At 41.9% G+C, this 19,152-nt stretch overlaps 1 protein-coding gene across 1 annotated transcript in view; it reads left to right on the top strand.

Annotated features, from left to right (window-relative positions):
• The window catches only part of UNC13C (unc-13 homolog C), a 393,542-nt gene that overhangs the window by 328,605 nt on the left and 45,785 nt on the right, over positions 1–19,152 (top strand). The window contains exons 26-27 of the mRNA XM_069982623.1: positions 636–759; positions 11,107–11,163. Of these exons, the coding sequence (XP_069838724.1) occupies positions 636–759; positions 11,107–11,163 (181 nt within the window). The remainder of the gene's footprint in view (positions 1–635; positions 760–11,106; positions 11,164–19,152) is intronic.

Below are 19,152 nucleotides of genomic sequence, written 5' to 3'. Positions count from 1 at the left end.
TGAAGGGGTTAAGTTAGTGATATACCCAATCTGTTGCATATCACAGCCCATTGTATTTGTACAGGGAAACATGAAATGACTTCACACTAGAGAGCAGCATGTTCACACAATTATAAACTATTGTTTGGCCATAATTCTTCTCTAGTGCAGATTGAAATGTCATATTGCCAGAATACATCTCCACATACAGTTTCTACACTGTGCAGATTCACTATAAATATTAGCGACATGCCATCTGGGAGACTAAGGCTTACATGTAACATCCCTGTAATATTTTTGGTTATGCAAAGGTACATTATAGAATTATTGAAGCACTGGATAATTACTTTTTGTTTTATGTGATAAACTGATAATGCAATATTATTTCTCAGCAAAAATAAAATTGCAAAATGAGTGTGCATTATTTTTGTACTCCTTGAACTTTCTCCAAAAGCTCACCATTCTGTGGTTTCAGATAAGGGTATCACCAAAATAACATCCAGAGATTCAGTGAACTTTCGTAAGGTCACAGATAAAAAGTGAAAACTTTACCAAATTAATACATATCACCAAATAGAAAATTGGATTTTTGACCTATTATTTTTTCTTATTGTTTTACTGCACCACTATTAAAATTGTAACTTTTTTTGCTCTAGGTTATCGGTTTCAGCTAAAATTTGTGAAAAGACTGTACTAAAACGAGTTTTAAAAGAATTATGGAAATTGGTGCTTAATAGACTCGAGAAGCAGATTGTGCTGCCCCCTCTAACAGACCAAACAGTAAGTAATAGAGCTTTTTTAATCTTTTGTTTCTAAAACCAGGTATCTGACTTCTGCGCGGTGCAGAGAGAATATGTGAAATCCCAGATATTTAAAATTACAACTTTTAAAAACATTGTTGAAAAACAAAATCATTCAGTAGTAGCTGAGGGAAAGTGTAATTCTCCAATGCGCAAAATGAAAACCTCTTATTGTTATATTGCCTTTAGCCTCACTGTGAAATGGAGGTGATATGGAGAAAATGCCCATACCATATTTACAATGATAGCCTTTTTTTTTATTTTTACTATTCGGTTTATTGATCATTCTGCAGTTTATAGCCTCAATGCCTCTAACTGAAGAAATTGTTCTTTTTTTCAAAACTTTTACAGATATGAGATCAGTGACTTGCCTTTTTCTTTGTCTATCAGTCATCTGTCAAACTCTGAGCCTTCATCGTATAGTGTAGGCTATAAGGTTCTTGGTTATTAGGGATGAGTATTACTTTCTAAAGCAATGCATTTTATAGAACTAGTGCCGCTCGGGTAAATGCGTGAAAATGGGAGTAAGAGGTGTGGATTATGGAGGATGTTAGGTGTAAAGCGTGTGTGGGGCGGTAGATACAGATGAGGGAATAGAAGTAGGGAGGTGCAGCACTGTGGGGAGCTTTTAGAATGAGTAGGATTATTAGGACTTTGTATTGTATTCTGTGCTGAATGGGGAGCAAGTGTAGTGACTGGCACAGGGGGTGCGGGAGGGGGGAGTTGGCGTAATGACTGGACGGGGAGATAAGAATAGCTGCATTAAGAATGGATTGGAGAAGGTAGAGTTTAGAGAAGGGAAGGCTGATAGTCAGGAATTGCAATAGCTGATTCAAAGAAAGAGATGCATTTTAGAGATTTTTTTTAGATGCAGGTGGCACAAATGTGAAAGGGATTGAGTATGGAAAGTGAAAGACTGATTAAGGTCAAACGACACCCCAAGGCAGCGATCTTGCTGTGTAGGAGTTGTGGTTGTGCCACAGACAGAGATGGAAATGTCAGGTAGAGGGCGATTAGCAGAGGGATGAAATACAAGAAGCTCAGTTTTAGTTAGATTGAGTTTTAGAAATAGGGAGCATAATATTACAGATGGCAGACACACTGTCACTAGTGTTTCATACAGGGGTGCAGGGCTAATGTCACAAGAGGAGGAGTACAGTTAGTGGTCTACAGTGTCAAATGTTGCAAATAGATCCAGGAAAATAAATAAAGAGTGGTTGCCTTAAGAGTTGGGGGTCAGGAGATCATTACAAACTTTAGTTAGGGCAGTTTCTGTAGAATGATGGTACAATATGGCTTGATACAGCACCCCTACAAGGTTCAATTACTCATATGTCATATTAGCATCATAATAGTTGTCCACACATTTTTGCTTAAAATTTCTGTTTACATAGGAATTTAAATGCCTGTACAAAAAAATGTGATACACCAACGGTGAGATTTCTCATTTGTTGGCTGGATGTCGGCCCTTTTACACGGGCTGAATATTAGCAGTGCACATTCCTGCCCACCAATAATCATCCTGTTAAGAAAAGGACCCTTAAATGGAAAAAAACACTTGAAAATGAATAATGATTATTCAATTTCTGATGTTCTTAAGGATCCCAGGGGAGCAGACATTGGGGATCAAGCAGGTATCTCTCGCTATTTTTTCTCCTTTTATGAAACTTATAATGTTTTTTTTCTTTTGGCAGACAAAACCTTTATAGGTCTTAGCCCAGAAAATGATGGTGCCATTTCTGCAGTTAGTCCCAACCAGTTAAAAAGCGATGGCCTATGTTAGTAATGACTTTTTGATGGGGAAAAAACTTTTATTGTTTTGAATGTTGCAGAAGACATTTAACGTATACGCATACTATACTAAACACTCACAATTCTGCCCCGCTTTACAAAAAAAAGCCATCTTTTTCAGTAGATGGACACCATTCCTTGCTAAATGACAGCATGTTCCCATAGTGGGAACACAGCCTAAGGCCGAGTATTTTAGTCCCACATTAGCTACAGAGCACTAGAGCTTATTTAATGGACACCTATTGATATTAGGTGACACTTATTGCAGGTTAATTCTAACATAGCAGAATATGGCAGTGTGGAGCTTAAAGTGGTATGTAGCCTTTAAAAAAAATTATATTACTGTCTAAAAGCTCTCACCACTACTTCCGAGATGGACTCTTCTTTGCAGTAACAGCCCGCTCATCCAATCACTGACTGAAGCTGGACAGTGCTACAGCCAGAAATTGGCTAAGCGGACTGTCACACCAGAGACGAGTCAAACTCAGAAGTAGGGGCAGGAGATTTCAGCGGAAAACCCCAAGATGCCACCGAAGGACATATATAATGTTTATGTAAGGAAAGCAAATACATTTAAAAAAAAATTAAAGGGCCAGAGTACCCCTTTAAATGCCAACTTCCTTTGTAAGCTAGTATAGTAATCAGACTAATAAAACATCTTGCCACAATATCCATCCAGTTATGAGAAATGATGTTGAAATTAATAGGAGCCCTAATATAAAGTGTTCCTATGAGCTTTCCTAGTTTTCTGCACACTAAAGTGTGTAAAGAATTTAAGCCATACTCATATGCACTAAACTAAAGGTGAAATCAAGTTAATGGCTGTAATGAGTTTTATCATGAGAATAGTTCCCTCCTGGTGAATTCTACTGAACTTCCTGTCACACAGCCTTAATCATTGCAGCATCTGAAGAAGATCAATTGATTGCAGATGGGTTAAAGAATTCTATGGATCAGTATTTTACCAGGTTGTACCCTGAAGACAGGCAATCTTATGTGTGGAGATCACATTTAGGCCATGGCTTCCTCAGAGAATACATAGCACAAACCCTTTAAGACATATAACTTAATGTATACCTTTTTCAATGTTAAGCTCAATAAATTACGCATGCTGTGTAAAAAAAAAAAAATACTGCAACTCATACAATCTGTCAACTATGGCTGGCTATTCAGAAATTCATTACTATTTTGCTATATCAGTCTATAGACCAGTCAGTGTCTGGAGACACTGCTCTATTTTCTATATCTGACACTTTGAACTTCAGATCACAGCATTGGGTGGCACCACTTAGATTAGAGCTGGAAAGTGAATACATGTGTCAGCTAGTTTTCTGTGCGGGAATTGACATTTGATGGAACATAGATTACATTTCATTGTAAGCTAACATGCCTGACACATTAGCTGGGTGATTGCTGTTTGTATTTCTAATAATTGTACAAGCTGCGGGGCAATCTTTTCTGTATCTGCTATTAACTGTACAGTGGTTCACTGTTTTACAGTGGATTCAAAGTTGTACAAGTAAATGAGTCTACACACAACCACCTTTGTTGTGTTTGCCAATATTTTCATTAAAAATTAAAATTTATTTCGGCCATGAATTGTGTCAAGGAGGTTGGAGATAGGATTCCCTGGTCCCTAGCTCCTTGCTGTATGCACAGTGTGTTGCTGATTATGCAAAGGAACAGGCATAAAGCACAGGTGTAGTGATGGTACGGCCCAGGTAACCCTAGGCCCCACCAAGACACCCACGTTGACACTTTAACTGATAAAGCAGAAATACAAAGCAAAAAGTACCACATGAGGCCAAATGCAAAGAAAAGATAAAAGGAAACCAGAACAAGGTACTTTAACCAGTACATCCAGGGAAAATAATATTGATAGCTATCCAACCAACACTTGGCTTTGAGAGTAGCGTCAGGTACTGCACATGGGCAGAATTCTGTTGCAATGCTGTTTTGGGCCCCACTTTGCTTGATGCTTTAAGTTTCAACACCTTCTCTCCGCTTAATGGGGGTCTATATAGAGAATTGGGAGACACTATTTGGTACTCATGAATAAAAGTCTGGGCAGTGCTCAAGACAGTAATAATACACACAGAGGATAAGTGAGCCATAAGGGCCCATTTACACATCTGTAATCCTGTCTGTATTTGTGGGTCTGCAATAATGGACAGATTGCAAATGTCAATTTGTAACCTTCCATATTTGCACTGACCCATTGATTGAAATGGGTGATCAGTGCTGTAACTACACAATGTACAGTGGCCCAACACGGATCCGTAACATCTACAGATGTGTGTATAGATATATGAAAATCAATGGGTCCACAATTGCCGATCAGCAACCACTGACAGAATATGCAGATATGTGAAACTTTTTTATACCATTTTATTTTTCTATAGACATGACTTTTGCAGTATGAATTTAACTTTGTAATGATTCGTTTCATTTTACCATAATATATACCGCAAAAGCAAAAAATATTAATTTTTGTGCAGTGCACTCTACAGTAAACTCTACATGTTATCTTGATTCTGTCTGTCCAGTAACAATGATAAAACAATACATAGCTTTTGTGTTAGTTTACTACATTAAAAAGTAAACTTTTGTTTTGCAAAAAAAAAAAATGCAAAAAAAAGTTTATATTTTTTTCACACATTTTAACTCCCCCTGGGGGACTACTATAACCATTAGATTGCTTACACTGATCAATTGCATAACATTTATCAGTGGAATCATTGCTCTGCTAGTAGAGCTTGCAGCACAGAGGTAAAGAAAAGTCCTCCGGCTGGCATGGCTTGATTTAACCAATAGGTCATTTTCTGATGGCCTTTTAAGCTGAAAAATAACTGAAAAATACAATCGTAAAATAAAAGAAAGGTACGGCCTTAAATTATTTAGAGTTTAAAATATGGCCGTATTTTTAATATTATAATGCGATCTAGTGAGAAATGGCTGGCAGTGCACCGTATAGAATAAAAATTTTATTGATTATGACAATTCAGATCATGAACACGCTAATTTTTTATGACATTCTTTTGCAAAATATGCTATTTTTTTTTTTTTTTCATTTTATTTTCACTATTTTTTTTTTTTTTTTATTGTGTGTGAACATAGCCTTAGGCTATGTTCCCACAATGGGGAAATGAAAGCCATCTTTCTGGCCTGTGGCGATTGTATGTTCCCATAATGGGAAAATGATGGCCATATCTATGGACAGCTGCCATTTTACGCCAAAAGGCATCCGTCTGTTGGTAATGACGACCCCAAATAATAGTCATGAGAATTATTTGCGGCCGTAATTACCAAGCTGTTTTTTCACGCTACAGTGGCAGCCATTACGGAAAGACAGATGTCATTTTCAGGTAGTAGGAACATGGCTTAAATTTACCATTTTTCTTATCTTAAGGACCGGGACCCTGGGCTGGAGAGGGTAAAATGCTCTTCTGCCACATAAAGACACAACAGTAGACATGGTCATTGCACAGTATTCACTGTATTTTATTCCTATACAAAAAAAAAAAAAATTAAACTATTTTTTTTTGTATTGGTGTATAGGACACCAGTCATGTTGGTTTTACAATCATTGTCAATTCCGCAGAAAGTAAAATCCATTAATAGAAGTATTTGTAGAAAAACTGAGCTAATGTAGTACTACATTAATATTAGAATGTGAGCCTAACCTAAAAAAGAAGCTATATCAGCAAAAGATTTTGTTATTTTTAACTATTACTCATGAATAAGCATGATACAGTGTTATCACTCCCCATCCATGTCTGTATGAGATAAGCTTTAATTTTACATATTTAGCCCACAACTGGAATTTTTCCTGGATCTTGTATTCAGCAAGTGTCATAGATCTTTCCAACGCAGACACAAAATGGATATTTTTATCATCTGTTTTAATACAAAGCCATGCGGAATGTTCCTTCTTACTCTGCCAAAAAACTCCAGTAATTATAGTTCTTAGGGTAATTGTGATAAAACACATGTTAATATTCCACTGTAGTGGGAAGATAAGCAGATGGTTGTTTAACACAAAATGGGTAGTACCAGCTTGCACTATCCTGACAGTTTTTGGCACCACTTACTGTCTATTTATCCTGGCTACATTTAGTTAATAGCTGTTTGTGGGTGATGAAACTAAATTATATAAGTAGTATTTTAGAATTAAATTGAAAGGGCAAAAGTTAGAATTAAACATTGGTCCAGAGGCTCTAAATGACCATAAACATAAAGGTATTTTATGTGCTACATGAGATGGGTGCATTTTGTTATTACTGTGTTGGCGGATTGCACAGCATAAATAAAAGATACATAACAGAATAATAGTTATCCACTGTATTGATGACAGTTTTTGCTCATACTATAGGTACTGTGGCTAAAATGTGAAGCTCATCTTTAACTTGGTTATATTTGTAATACCATGTAATGTAAAGACAGAAACAGAACCCAGTATTTTACATTTCTTTCTGCCTATTCACAGAATACAGGAAATAAAAACACCCAGTGTGAGCTCTTTTGTTTAGTCTTTTCATTTTCTGCTTCGTTGTTCTTGCCTTTTGATTTACCTGGTTTTTGAAAGTTGAAGAATAGAATCTGTCAGCGTCAGATAATAAACATAAAGTTGCCAAATCCCAGGAGACATAATATAACAGAAGAAGAGAAAAGATTAAACCTATTAATATTTGCATACCTGTACTATAGTCAAAACTTATAAATATTTCAGTGCTCATATAAAAGCACTAAATGATTAATAAAATGTATGCATAGGCCTTTCCTGATCCCATTGAAGAGATCCAAATGTGTATGCAGACCTATTTTCCCAGACAATGCTTTGTAGGAAAACTTATGCAAATAATCTCTTTTCCAAAAAGATGGAAGCTATTTCATATTAGCCGAACCCAAGTCTCCCCAATCTATAGACAGCTGTTTTGATGCTCTTGCCCCTTGGGAGTATTGGCAGACTTGAAAAAAACTTTTACAGCCTAGAAATATACTTATACTTTTAAGCTATACTTCGTGGAATCCTTTCTGATTTTGGTTAGGTGCTGTAAAGATGCCGAATGCCCACCTTTACTTTATCAAAACCACCTTGCCTTTCCATACTTTCTAATGCACAGAAATACAGAAAAATTTTAAAACTTTTCGTACTCCATTAATATAAAATTACACAGAACCAGTTTATGTAGAATCTCGTTTATCATTAGTAAAATCTATGCCTCATGGAATTTTGTCTGTAATAAAAATAAAAAGCCTGATGAAAAGTGACAAACAACTAAATGGGGAGTTTTCATCCAAAATGTTTTTCCTGCCAAAATTGTAGAGCAGCATAGGGTGGTGTTAACTTAAACTCTCCCTTTCTTGTTCCCCCGAAGCTAGGAGTATCAACGTTACTGCTGTGGTGGACTAGGACAGATGAGTTTAAGTGTTTGTTCTAATAACACGACTCCTTGCTGCCCTCAAATTTTTCATTTTGACAAGACAACCCATTAAATATTTAAGTAATTCCATGATATATTGATCTAACTAATATGTATATTTTTTATTCATTGAAATTGCTTGGTGTTGCACTAATAAGAATTTAAGGCCATAATTACACAACATTTTTTCCTCTTTGTTTAAACTTTCGCCATTTTGAGTTTAAAATGTCATTTTGCAGTTTGCCCGCCTGTCAATAACTGCTGTTGGTATAGTATTCTAGTTTAGAATGACTGATTGGCCTTTGGGTGTGTCTTTCATTGAAAAATCTATTGTGTTTAAGGGTACAAACCCACTTGCCGGATCTGCAGCGAGTCTCCTTGCTGCGTCTTTGCAGCGAGACTCGCTGCAGATCCCAGCCCTATACTTTCATTAGCAGAGAAACTCGCAGCAGGGATGTACATCCCTGCTGCGATTTTGTCTGCAGCCCTCCCCATTAACCTCCTAGCCGCCGGACATTATACATTACCGGGTCCCCATTCCTGCTTGCTTCGAAGCTCCCGTGTCTTCACGGCCCGCCCGGCCAATCAGTGCGCTGCGGCAGGGCAGCACACTGATTGGCCGGGCAGAACGTGCCAGGAGCCGCCGAATCAAGCAGGAGCCGGGATCAGGTAATGTTTATCCTGACCGCCCCCCTGCAACCCCCCACCCCCCAGCCGCATGATCGCCCCCCGCACCCCCCGGCCGCATGATCGCCCCCCGCACCCCCCGGCCGTATGATCGCCCCCCGCACCCCCCGGCCGCATGATCAACCCCCCACCCCCTTGCCGTATGATAGCCCCCCGCACCCCCCGGCCGCATGATCGCCCCCCCCCCACCCCCCGGCCGCACGGGCTGCGATCGTGCGGCCGGGGGCTGCGGGGGGGGGGGGGCGATCGTGCGGCCGGGGGCTGTGGGGGGCGATCGTGCGGCCGGGGGCTGCGGGGGGCGATCGTACGCCCGGGGACTGCAGGGGGGGGATCGTGCGGCCGGGGGCTGCGGGGGGCGATCGTACGGCCGGGGGCTGCGGGGGGGCGATCATGCGCCCGGTGGGTGCGGGGGGCGATCATGCGGCCGGGGGCGATCGGGGCTGCAGGGGGGGGGGGCGGGCAGGATATACATTACCAGGTCCCCGCTCCTGCTTGCTTCGGCCGCTCCCGGCACGTTCCGCCCGGCCAATCAGTGCGCTGCCCCTCCGCAGCGCACTGATTGGCTGGGCGGGCCGTGAAGACATCGGGAGTCCCGAAGCAAGCAGCAACGGGGACCCGGTAATGTATAATGTCCGGCGGCTAGGGGTTTAATGGGGCGGGCTGCAGTTTCTCTGCTAATGAAAGTATAGGGCTGGGATCTGCAGCGAGTCTCTCTGCAAGGAGACTCGCTGCAGACCCGCCAAGTGGGTTTGTAGCCTAATAGTAGAAACGGTGAAAGAACAGTGAAAAGTAAAAAACTGTGTGTGAACAACTGTTTGCAAAAGACGTCCGAAAATAATTGTCATGATCATTATTTTAACGTCTGTGCAGACAATGTCCATCATTTTATACACTGTGTGCATTGGACATCCATCATTCCATCGCAAGTCAATTACATCGCAGCAATAATGGATGTAATTTTAAATAGAAAAGGCAGGCGCCTTTTCTGATTTTTTTCATGTTGTGTGAACATAGCTTAAGGCTATTTTCCTACAATGTAAAAATAAGGGCAAATAATGTACGTTGTTCCCATACCCAGACTGATCTGATATTGGGGACCTATCATAAGGAAAGGCCAATAAAAGAAATGTCTCGGAAGACACATTTATCCAAAATGCTTTTGGAATAGAGGAATTAAAAGTCAGAAACTAAAGCCCCTTTTACATAGGCTGATTATTGGCATGGGGAGTTGCAAGAAATACTCCTTCAGACAATAATCTGCCCATTTAAAAGTTTCAGCGATCAGCCAGGGAGTGGGAAAATGCAGTTCGGCTGCTGATCACATCTTTAGTGTGGCTTCAACATTTATTGCCATATTTAAATATATTGCTATTGGCGCATATCTCCTGTTTACACAGTGATAGAGATACAGTGATCGTTTGTATGGCCCAGATGTGCAAATCGACGTGCCTTCTAAAGGTACTGCAAACAAGCGCCGGTCCTGCTGATCCTAAAAGGACCCTAACAGACATCTGCAGGCTTTGTTGTAGCTTCTATTACCTGATAATAATTTAAAAAATAAAATAAACAGTACATATTGTGGATTCGTTAAAGGGGTTGTCCAGCGAAAATCTTTATTTTAAATCAACTGGTGTCAGAAAGTTATATAGATTTGTAATTTACTTCTATTAAAATCTCAAATCTTCCCATACTTATTAGCTGCTGTATGTCCTGCCGTAAAGGTTGTTTTATTTCCTGTTTGACACAGTGCTCTCTGCTGACATCTCTGGCCGAGACAGGAACTGTCCAGAGCAGGAGAGGTTTTCTATGGGGATTCATAGAAAACCGAGACAGTCTTGGCCAGAGAAGTCAGCAGAGAGCACTGTGTCAGACTGAAAATAAAACATTTCCTGCATGACAAACAGCAGCTGAAAAGTATGGGAAGACTTAAGATCTTTTAATAAAAGTAAATCACATATCTATATAACTTTCTGACACCAGTTGATTTCAAAGAGAAAGATTTTGGCTGGACAACCCTTTTAAGTGTAAGATTGATTTGTATCTATGAGAATTTAGAGCCCACAAGCTCTTCTCATCCTTCCCAAACTTCTATAATTAATCAATCATTCACGCAATTAATAAACTGATTTTTCCTATTTTGCTTCCTTCATTTACCAACGTGTGAAGAAATGTGAATGAATTGTTCTTCCTTGAGAGAGGTTCCATTTCATCCCACGGTACCGGAATTCTTTAGAACAAAGATTGCACGCTGCCGAAAGTTAATGTGATTTCTCTAAACATTGTTGTATATTAATTAAGCAGTGGTTAAACTCTGCATGCAGTTCCTGCTCTTCAATTATACCATTTATATGTGACAGGATTAATATTCATGACTGTTTCTTTTGAATTTGTTTGGATAATAAATCTATTGTCTTTATTTCCTCCAGGGGGCTCAGATGATTTTCAGTGCAGCTAAAGACCTTGGACAGTTGTCTAAATTAAAGGTAATATTGTTAAATCAATAGTTAATCACCTGCCATAGTATCTCTATCCTTAACTATTCATGTCTCATGTAATGTCTGTCCTGTCACCATTCTTTCTTATACAATAAGTCAGCATGAGAAGAGGATATTATTATCATTATATAGCACAATAATGTGATATTTAGGCTTCCGGTAGAAAAAGTCAGGTACTGAGCACATCCTTCTAAAATGCCACTATCTGACCTTCGGCATGTCATACAGAGAGGTGTTGATTCTTGGCCAGTTTTACACTTTGTGTTAGTGTTAGTTTGGTCTTGGATGGAGTATAGAGGCCTCCTTCACACATCTTTTTCGTTGTATTTTTGGCTTTCCACTCTTCAATGCACTTTTTGTGGCATTTTCACAAACATGATTTTTTAAAGGAAAAACGCCATGTTTGGTTTGTTAGAGAATAGACATTTTTGCAAAGATCACAATAAGTTTATAAAGATGGCGCCCATCCCGAGACAAAAGAGACAGCCTGTTTAGCCAATTAGTGGCTGGGGAGAGTGCTGTGGCCAGTGATTGGCTGAGCAGGTTGTCACTCTTGTCTCAGTCAACCTTTAAGCTTCATCAGTGCTTCACTGGAGACAGTTTGGGCTAGTGAACCTAGAATGAGTGGCCAATGCAACAGGCAGAGGGTAGAGAAGAAAATTCTGATAAAGGCAAAGGCATTTTTTTTTCCAAACATTTTATTGAAATTTTGGCAAAGAAAAGTATAAAGTACAGTAGCTCATACATATGTAGTAAATGATGAAACATACATAGTAATACTGATTATGAGAAAATTAGCAGCACTACAGTATATGGAAAAGTAATAAGATTGTCCATAAAGTAAGGGCCCTATTCCACGGGACGATTATCGTTCAGATGATCGTTAAATCGTTCGAATCTAAACGATAATCGTTCGGTTGATTAGCAGTTAACGACTAATGACCGAACAAGAAATCATTGATCGTTTAATAAGACCTGAACCTATTTGCTCATTCGCAAATCGTTCGCATTGAATAAAACGTCGTTCGGAACGATCATAAGTAACGATTATCTTTCCATGTAAATGGGTGAACAATTTCAGGTCTTTCGCAATAGCGGTCGTTTGGATCATTTATCGTTAACGATTATGCGAACGATAATCGTTCCCGTGGAATAGGGCCCTTAGTCCATTGCATAAATTGGCTAGTTTAGGACCATCTTTCGCAGATGTAGATCATCGCTGAATATGTTAAAATTAGTATAGATAACATGCCGTGCATAAAACGAGATTGGTAATATTATGAAATGGAGCAATTTATTACATTTAATAAGCAAGAACTACAAAGAGACAAAACAAAAAACAAACAATCAAAGAAAACAAAACAAAAAAACACCACGTGACCAGCCTGTCACTCCCATTATCTGAAATCAGTAAATGGAGCTAAGTAAGTATTAAATTTTCAAATATTTAAATCAGGAGAGGCATTTTTATCATAAACTATAGCACAAACTTTCTTATCACCACTTGCACTATTCATTTATGTAAATAATGGTCATAGTTTTTTAAGTATATTTATTGACTTTAATATATGAAGCTAAAATGATAGGTTTATGAGCCTGTTTTGTATGCATGTTTGTGGTTTTTGGAATGGAATTAAACCTTTAAAGGGGTAGTGCGGCGGTAAAGAATTATTCACAGAATAACACACCTTACAAAGTTATACAACTTTGTAATGTATGTTATGTCTGTGAATGGCCCCCTTCCCCGTGTCCCACCACCCCCACCAGTGTACCCGGAAATTTGGTGCACTATACATACCTGTCACGTGCACCCGTCTCCAATCTTCATTTAGTGACGTCTTCTTCGGGCGGCCAGCGAACAGCTCTGACTGTCCCGAATGCCGGCCGCTCTCTGCAGCGTCATCCGATGCTCAGCCATGATTGGCTGAGCATGACTGTGCTCAGCCAATCGCGACTCAGCAGCTGATGACGCGGAGCACAGTTGTGACGCGGCGGAGGGGGGACGGGCGGCAGCGACTCGGCCGTCCGTCCGAAGGTGACGTTTGGCACAAAATGGCGGATGGCCCTCGACACGGATCAGGTAATGTATAATTCACCAACACTTCCAGGTACATGGGTGGGGGTGGTGGGACACGGGGAAGGGGGCTATTCACAGACATAACATACATTACAAAGTTGTATAACTTTGTAATGTGTGTTATTCTGTGAATAATTTTTTAGCGCCGCACTACCCCTTTAATTTATGTTTAAATTAGATTTTGAAAAATCTGTTTTATTTAGCATTAAAGGGGTTGATCACCAAAACAAAAAATTCTTTCAAATCAACTGGTCCCAGCAAGTGTCAGAGATTTGTAATTTATTACTACTAAAAAGTCTTATCAGCTGCTGTATGTGCTGCAGGAAGTAGTGTATTCTTTCTGACACAGTGCCCTCTGCTGACACTTGACCCTTTCCAGAGCATTAGCAAATCCGCATAGAAAACCTCTCCTGCTCTTCAGACTGGAAAAAATACCACTTCCTGCAGGACATACAACAGGTGATAAGTACTGAAAGACTGGAGAATTTTTAATAGAAGTAAGATAAAAATATTTGGGCGGACAGCAGAATCCACCTGTGCACAGAATGAAGTCTATGCACTGGGCGGAGATGCGCGAGGCATGAGCAGCGGAATCCGTAGTGGGTTATCTACCAGGCTTCCGTAGTGTGAACGCACCCTGAGAAGTGTATCTTACATTCTGGCACTAGAATAAAATTATTTGATGCTGGCTGTAATAGTCACTTTTAGGTGCCTATAAGTTCACTAAACAAAAAGATTTCAGAGTAGTCAGATATAATACACTGACAGCTGCTAACACCATACTCTCATGTCAGTAGACAGATTTAAAGAACCTATTTTGCTTCCATACTAGAATATCCAGATATCAGGAATGGCAAATATGTCTTAATTGTTCCAACAAGACACATTTATCAACTGTCCATTAGATGTAAGGTAATCAGTGTTAGAATGATGGGGTATGAATGCTGCTCAGTGTCGTGCTTTACATTACTACCACACATTGTTCTATACAAATACACCAATCCAAGACACTGCTAATCTGGGTCTGCAAAAGCCCAGTGTCTCTTTCACCAACCCAGCACCTGATTGCCAGGGCAGAAAGGTGGAAGCCTAGGGGAGCCTTTACACAGAAATATTTATCTGACAGATTTTTGAAGCCAAAGCCAGGAATAGATTTGAAAAGGGGCAAAATCTCAGTCTTTCCTTTATGACCTGTTCTCTGTTTATATTCTGTTCCTAGCTTTGGCTTCAAAGATCTGTCAGATAAATCTTTCTGTGTAAACACACCCTAGGTTATGTGCCCACACAGTATTTTTGCTCAGTATTTTGCAACTTATACCAGGAGTGGATTGAAAACACAGAAAGGCTATGATCACGCACTGTTAAAATTGAGTGGATGGCCGCCATTTAACGGCAAATGTCAGCCGTTGTTTTAATATAACAGCAATTGTTTGCCATTAAATGGGTGCTATCCATTCAATTTTAACACTGTGCAAAAATACTGTGTGGGAACATAGCCTACGGGCTCTATTACACAGAGCGATAATAGGCCGAATCTGCTCTTGTTTCATAACCCTCAGTAATAGGCAGTATTGATAAGTAAAGATGAGTGAATTGCTCATCTAAATGAAGAGAAGCTCTTTGTTTGATCTGCGATTCGCCGCCCTTTTAGCGCTGCTCTGCACCCTGCCACTCCTCCCAGGATACTGGAAAAAACTGGATCCAATCCTGGGAGACCCTGGTCAGCCAGGGTGGAGCGGCAGGGAGCAGAACAATGCCGAAAGGCCGGCAGCTTGGTGAGCGGGCGCGGATCAAATGAAGCTCTTCACTTTGTTTAGATGAGTGATTTGCTCATCTCTATTGGCAGTGTCTAATTTTGTAATCATTGTGGCAGATATACAACAGTATATAATAAGTAAGCCACTAAATCACAAATACTAGAAAAAGCCTACCTAATATCTGTTGCATACGTTTAGTGCCAAAGCAGTTAAGCAGTGATCCTGAAATTACTGTCGAGAGCCCGCAGCTCGCCATACTTATTGTGCAGCCTTCTGGTAATTTTCCTGCTAGTTTGGTGCTCCAGACAGTAACACCATACACTAGCACAATAGTTCCGTAGTGAACTGAAACAGTCCTGAGTGACGCTACTCTTCTTGGCTGTGGATCCTCTGGGGGGGACAAAATCCAATCCTACTAGTTTCAGCGCGAACACCTTCATCAGGGATCCCTGACGATTGTCACATTCTGATTTCTGGTAATTGGAAAGTATTTACTAGTTCCCAGCACTGTATTAAAAAAGTCTTTTTTTTTTTCAATTGACTTGGAAAGGGGCAGGAGTACAATGTCCATATTAGGACATAGTCAGAAGTCAAAGTCAAGAATCATTTTGACACAAAAGTGACTACTGACTTTGATTACTGACTACAGACTTTGATTACTGACTTTGATTACTGACTCTGACTCTGATTACTGACTCTGATTACTGACTCTGATTACTGACTCTAATTACTGACTCTGACTCTGACTACTGACTCTGACTACTGACACTGATTACTGACTCTGACTACTGACTCTGATTACTGACTCTGATTACTGACTCTGATTACGGACTACTGACTCTGATTACTGACTCTGATTACTGACTTTGATTATTGTCTCTGACTGCTGACTATGATTACTGACTCTGACTTCTGACTACTGACTCTTCCTACTGACTGATTACTGACTCTGACTACTGAATCTGATTACTGACTCTGACCACTCACTTTGACTCCTGACTACTTATACCTGACTTCTGATTAAATAATGTGTAATATCTGATCTGTATCAGTACTATAAGTAGTTAGTAGTCCCCATTCAGTTTTAGTTTCACTTTCACTTCAATTGTCAGGCAGCCCCTAACTTGCAGTATTCAGGTAACAAAATGAAGTGATACTTGATCTCTGACTCTGATCTCTGACTTGGTCAGGAGTGAGGAGTCAGTGTGCGGGGCCTCGACCAGAAGGGAAGGAGTTGTGATGACCTTACAAGAAGAAAGCAGTGAGCTGCTGCACCATTCACTCCTGCAGAAAGAGAGGGAAGGAAGCTGCACTGTCCACAGTAACATGGGGGGATACAGGGGGGAGGACTGGTGTGTGTGGGGTCTGTATACAGAGGAGAGGACTGGTGTGTGTGGGGTCTGTATACAGGGGGAGAGGACTGGTGTGTGGGATCTGTATACAGGGGGAGAGGACTGGTGTGTGGGGTCTGTATACAGGGGGAGAGGACTGGTGTGTAGGGTCTGTATACAGGGGAGAGGACTGGTGTGTGGGGTATGTATACAGGGGGAGAGGACTGGTGTGTGTGGGGTCTCTATACAGGGGAGAGGACTGGTGTGTGGGGTCTGTATACAGGGGAGAGGACTGGTGTGTGGGGTCTGTATACAGGGGAGAGGACTGGTGTGTGGGGTCTGTATACAGGAGGAGAGGACTGGTGTGTGGGGTCTGTATACAGGGAGAGAGGACTGGTGTGTGTGTGGGGTCTGTATACAGGGGGAGGACTGGTGTGTGTGGAGTCTGTATACAGGGGGAGAGGACTGGTATGTGGGTTCTGTATACAGGGGAGAGGACTGGTGTGTGGGGGGTCTGTATACAGGGGAGAGGACTGGTGTGTGTGGGGTCTGTATACAGGGGGAGAGGACTGGTGTGTGTGTGTGTGTGTCGGTCTGTATACAGACCCCCCACACACCAGACCTGTCCCCCTGTATACAGACCCCACACACCAGTCCTCTCCCCCTGTATACAGATCCCACACACCAGTCCTCTCCTCCTGTATACCGACCCCACACACACCAGTCCTCTCCTCTGTATACAGACCCCACACACACCAGTCCTCACCCCTGTATCCCCCCCTATGTTACTGTGGACATTGCAGCTTCCTTCCCTCTCTTTCTGCAGGAGTGAATGGTGCAGCAGCTCACTGCTTCCTACTTGTAAGGTCATCACAACTCCTTCTCTTCTGGTCGAGGCCCCGCACACTGACTCCTCACTCCTGACCAAGTCAGAGATCAGAGTCAGAGATCAGGTATCACTTCATTTTGTTACCTGAATACTGCAAGCTAGGGGCTGCCTGACAATTGAAGTGAAAGTGAAACTAAAACTGAATGGGGACTACTAACTACTTATAGTACTGATACAGATCAGATATTACACATTATTTAATCAGAAGTCAGGTATAAGTAGTCAGGAGTCAAAGTGAGTGGTCAGAGTCAGTAGTCAGAGTCAGTAGTCAGAGTCAGTAGTCAGACTACTGACTTTGATTACTGACTCTGACTGCTGACTATGATTACTGACTCTGACTACTGACTCTTCCTACTGACTGATTACTGACTCTGACTACTGAATCTGATTACTGACTCTGACTACCCACTTTGACTCCTGACTACTTATACCTGACTTCTGATTAAATAATGTGTAATATCTGATCTGTATCAGTACTATAAGTAGTTAGTAGTCCCCATTCAGTTTTAGTTTCACTTTCACTTCAATTGTCAGGCAGCCCCTAGCTTGCAGTATTCAGGTAACAAAATGAAGTGATACCTGATCTCTGACTCTGATCTCTGACTTGGTCAGGAGTGAGGAGTCAGTGTGATGTCACCAGGAGGGGCGGGGCCTCGACCAGAAGGGAAGGAGTTGTGATGACCTTACAAGAAGGAAGCAGTAAGCTGCTGCACCATTCACTCCTGCAGAAAGAGAGGGAAGGAAGCTGCAATGTCCACAGTAACATGGGGGAGGACTGGTGTGTGTGGGGTCTGTATACAGGGGAGAGGACTGGTGTGTAGGGTCTATATGCAGGGGAGAGGACTGGTGTGTGTGGGATCTGTATACAGGGGGAGAGGACTGGTGTGTGTGGGGTCTGTATACAGGGGGAGAGGACTGGTGTGTGGGGTCTGTATACAGGGGGACAGGTCTGGTGTGTGGGGGGTCTGTATACAGACCGACACACACACACACACACACCAGTCCTCTCCCCCTGTATACATACCCCACACACCAGTCCTCTCCCCCTGTATACAGACCCCACACACCAGTCCTCTCCCCCTGTATACAGACCCCACACACACCAGTCCTCTCCCCTGTATACAGACCCCCCACACACCAGTCCTCTCCCCTGTATACAGACCCCCCACACACCAGTCCTCTCCCCCTGTATACATACCCCACACACCAGTCCTCTCCCCTGTATACAGACCCTACACACCAGTCCTCTCCCCTGTATACAGACCCCACACACACCAGTCCTCTCCCCCTGTATACAGACCCCACACACAGCAGTCCTCTCCCCTTGTATACAGACCCCACACACCAGTCAACTCCCCCTGTATACAGACCCCACGCACACCAGTCCTCTCCCCTGTATACACACCCCACACACCAGTCCTCTCCCCTGTATACAGACCCACACACACCAGTCCACTCCCCCTGTATACAGACCCCACACACACACCAGTCCTCTCCCCTGTATACACACCCCACACACCAGTTCTCTCCCCTGTATACAGACCCCCACACACCAGTCCTCTCCCCCTGTATACAGACCCCCACACACCAGTCCTCTCCCCCTGTATACAGACCCCACACACCAGTCCTTTCCCCCTGTATACAGACCCCACACACCAGTCCTCTCCCCCTTTATACAGACCCCACACACCAGCCCTCTTCCCTGTATACACACCCCCCACACCAGTCCTCTCCCCCTGTATACAGATCCCCCCCACACCAGACCTGTCCCCTGTATACAGACTCCCCACACACCATTCCTCTCCCGTGTATACAGACCCCACACACCAGTCCTCCCCCCTGTATCCCCCCCATGTTACTGTGGATATTGGAGCTTCCTTCCCTGTTTCTGCAGGAGTGAATAGTGCAGGGTAGTAACTAAAT

This window comes from Dendropsophus ebraccatus, chromosome 1 (genome assembly GCF_027789765.1).
Source record: "Dendropsophus ebraccatus isolate aDenEbr1 chromosome 1, aDenEbr1.pat, whole genome shotgun sequence".
Taxonomy (NCBI): domain Eukaryota; kingdom Metazoa; phylum Chordata; class Amphibia; order Anura; family Hylidae; genus Dendropsophus; species Dendropsophus ebraccatus.
This window is presented reverse-complemented; position numbering and strand designations above follow the sequence as displayed.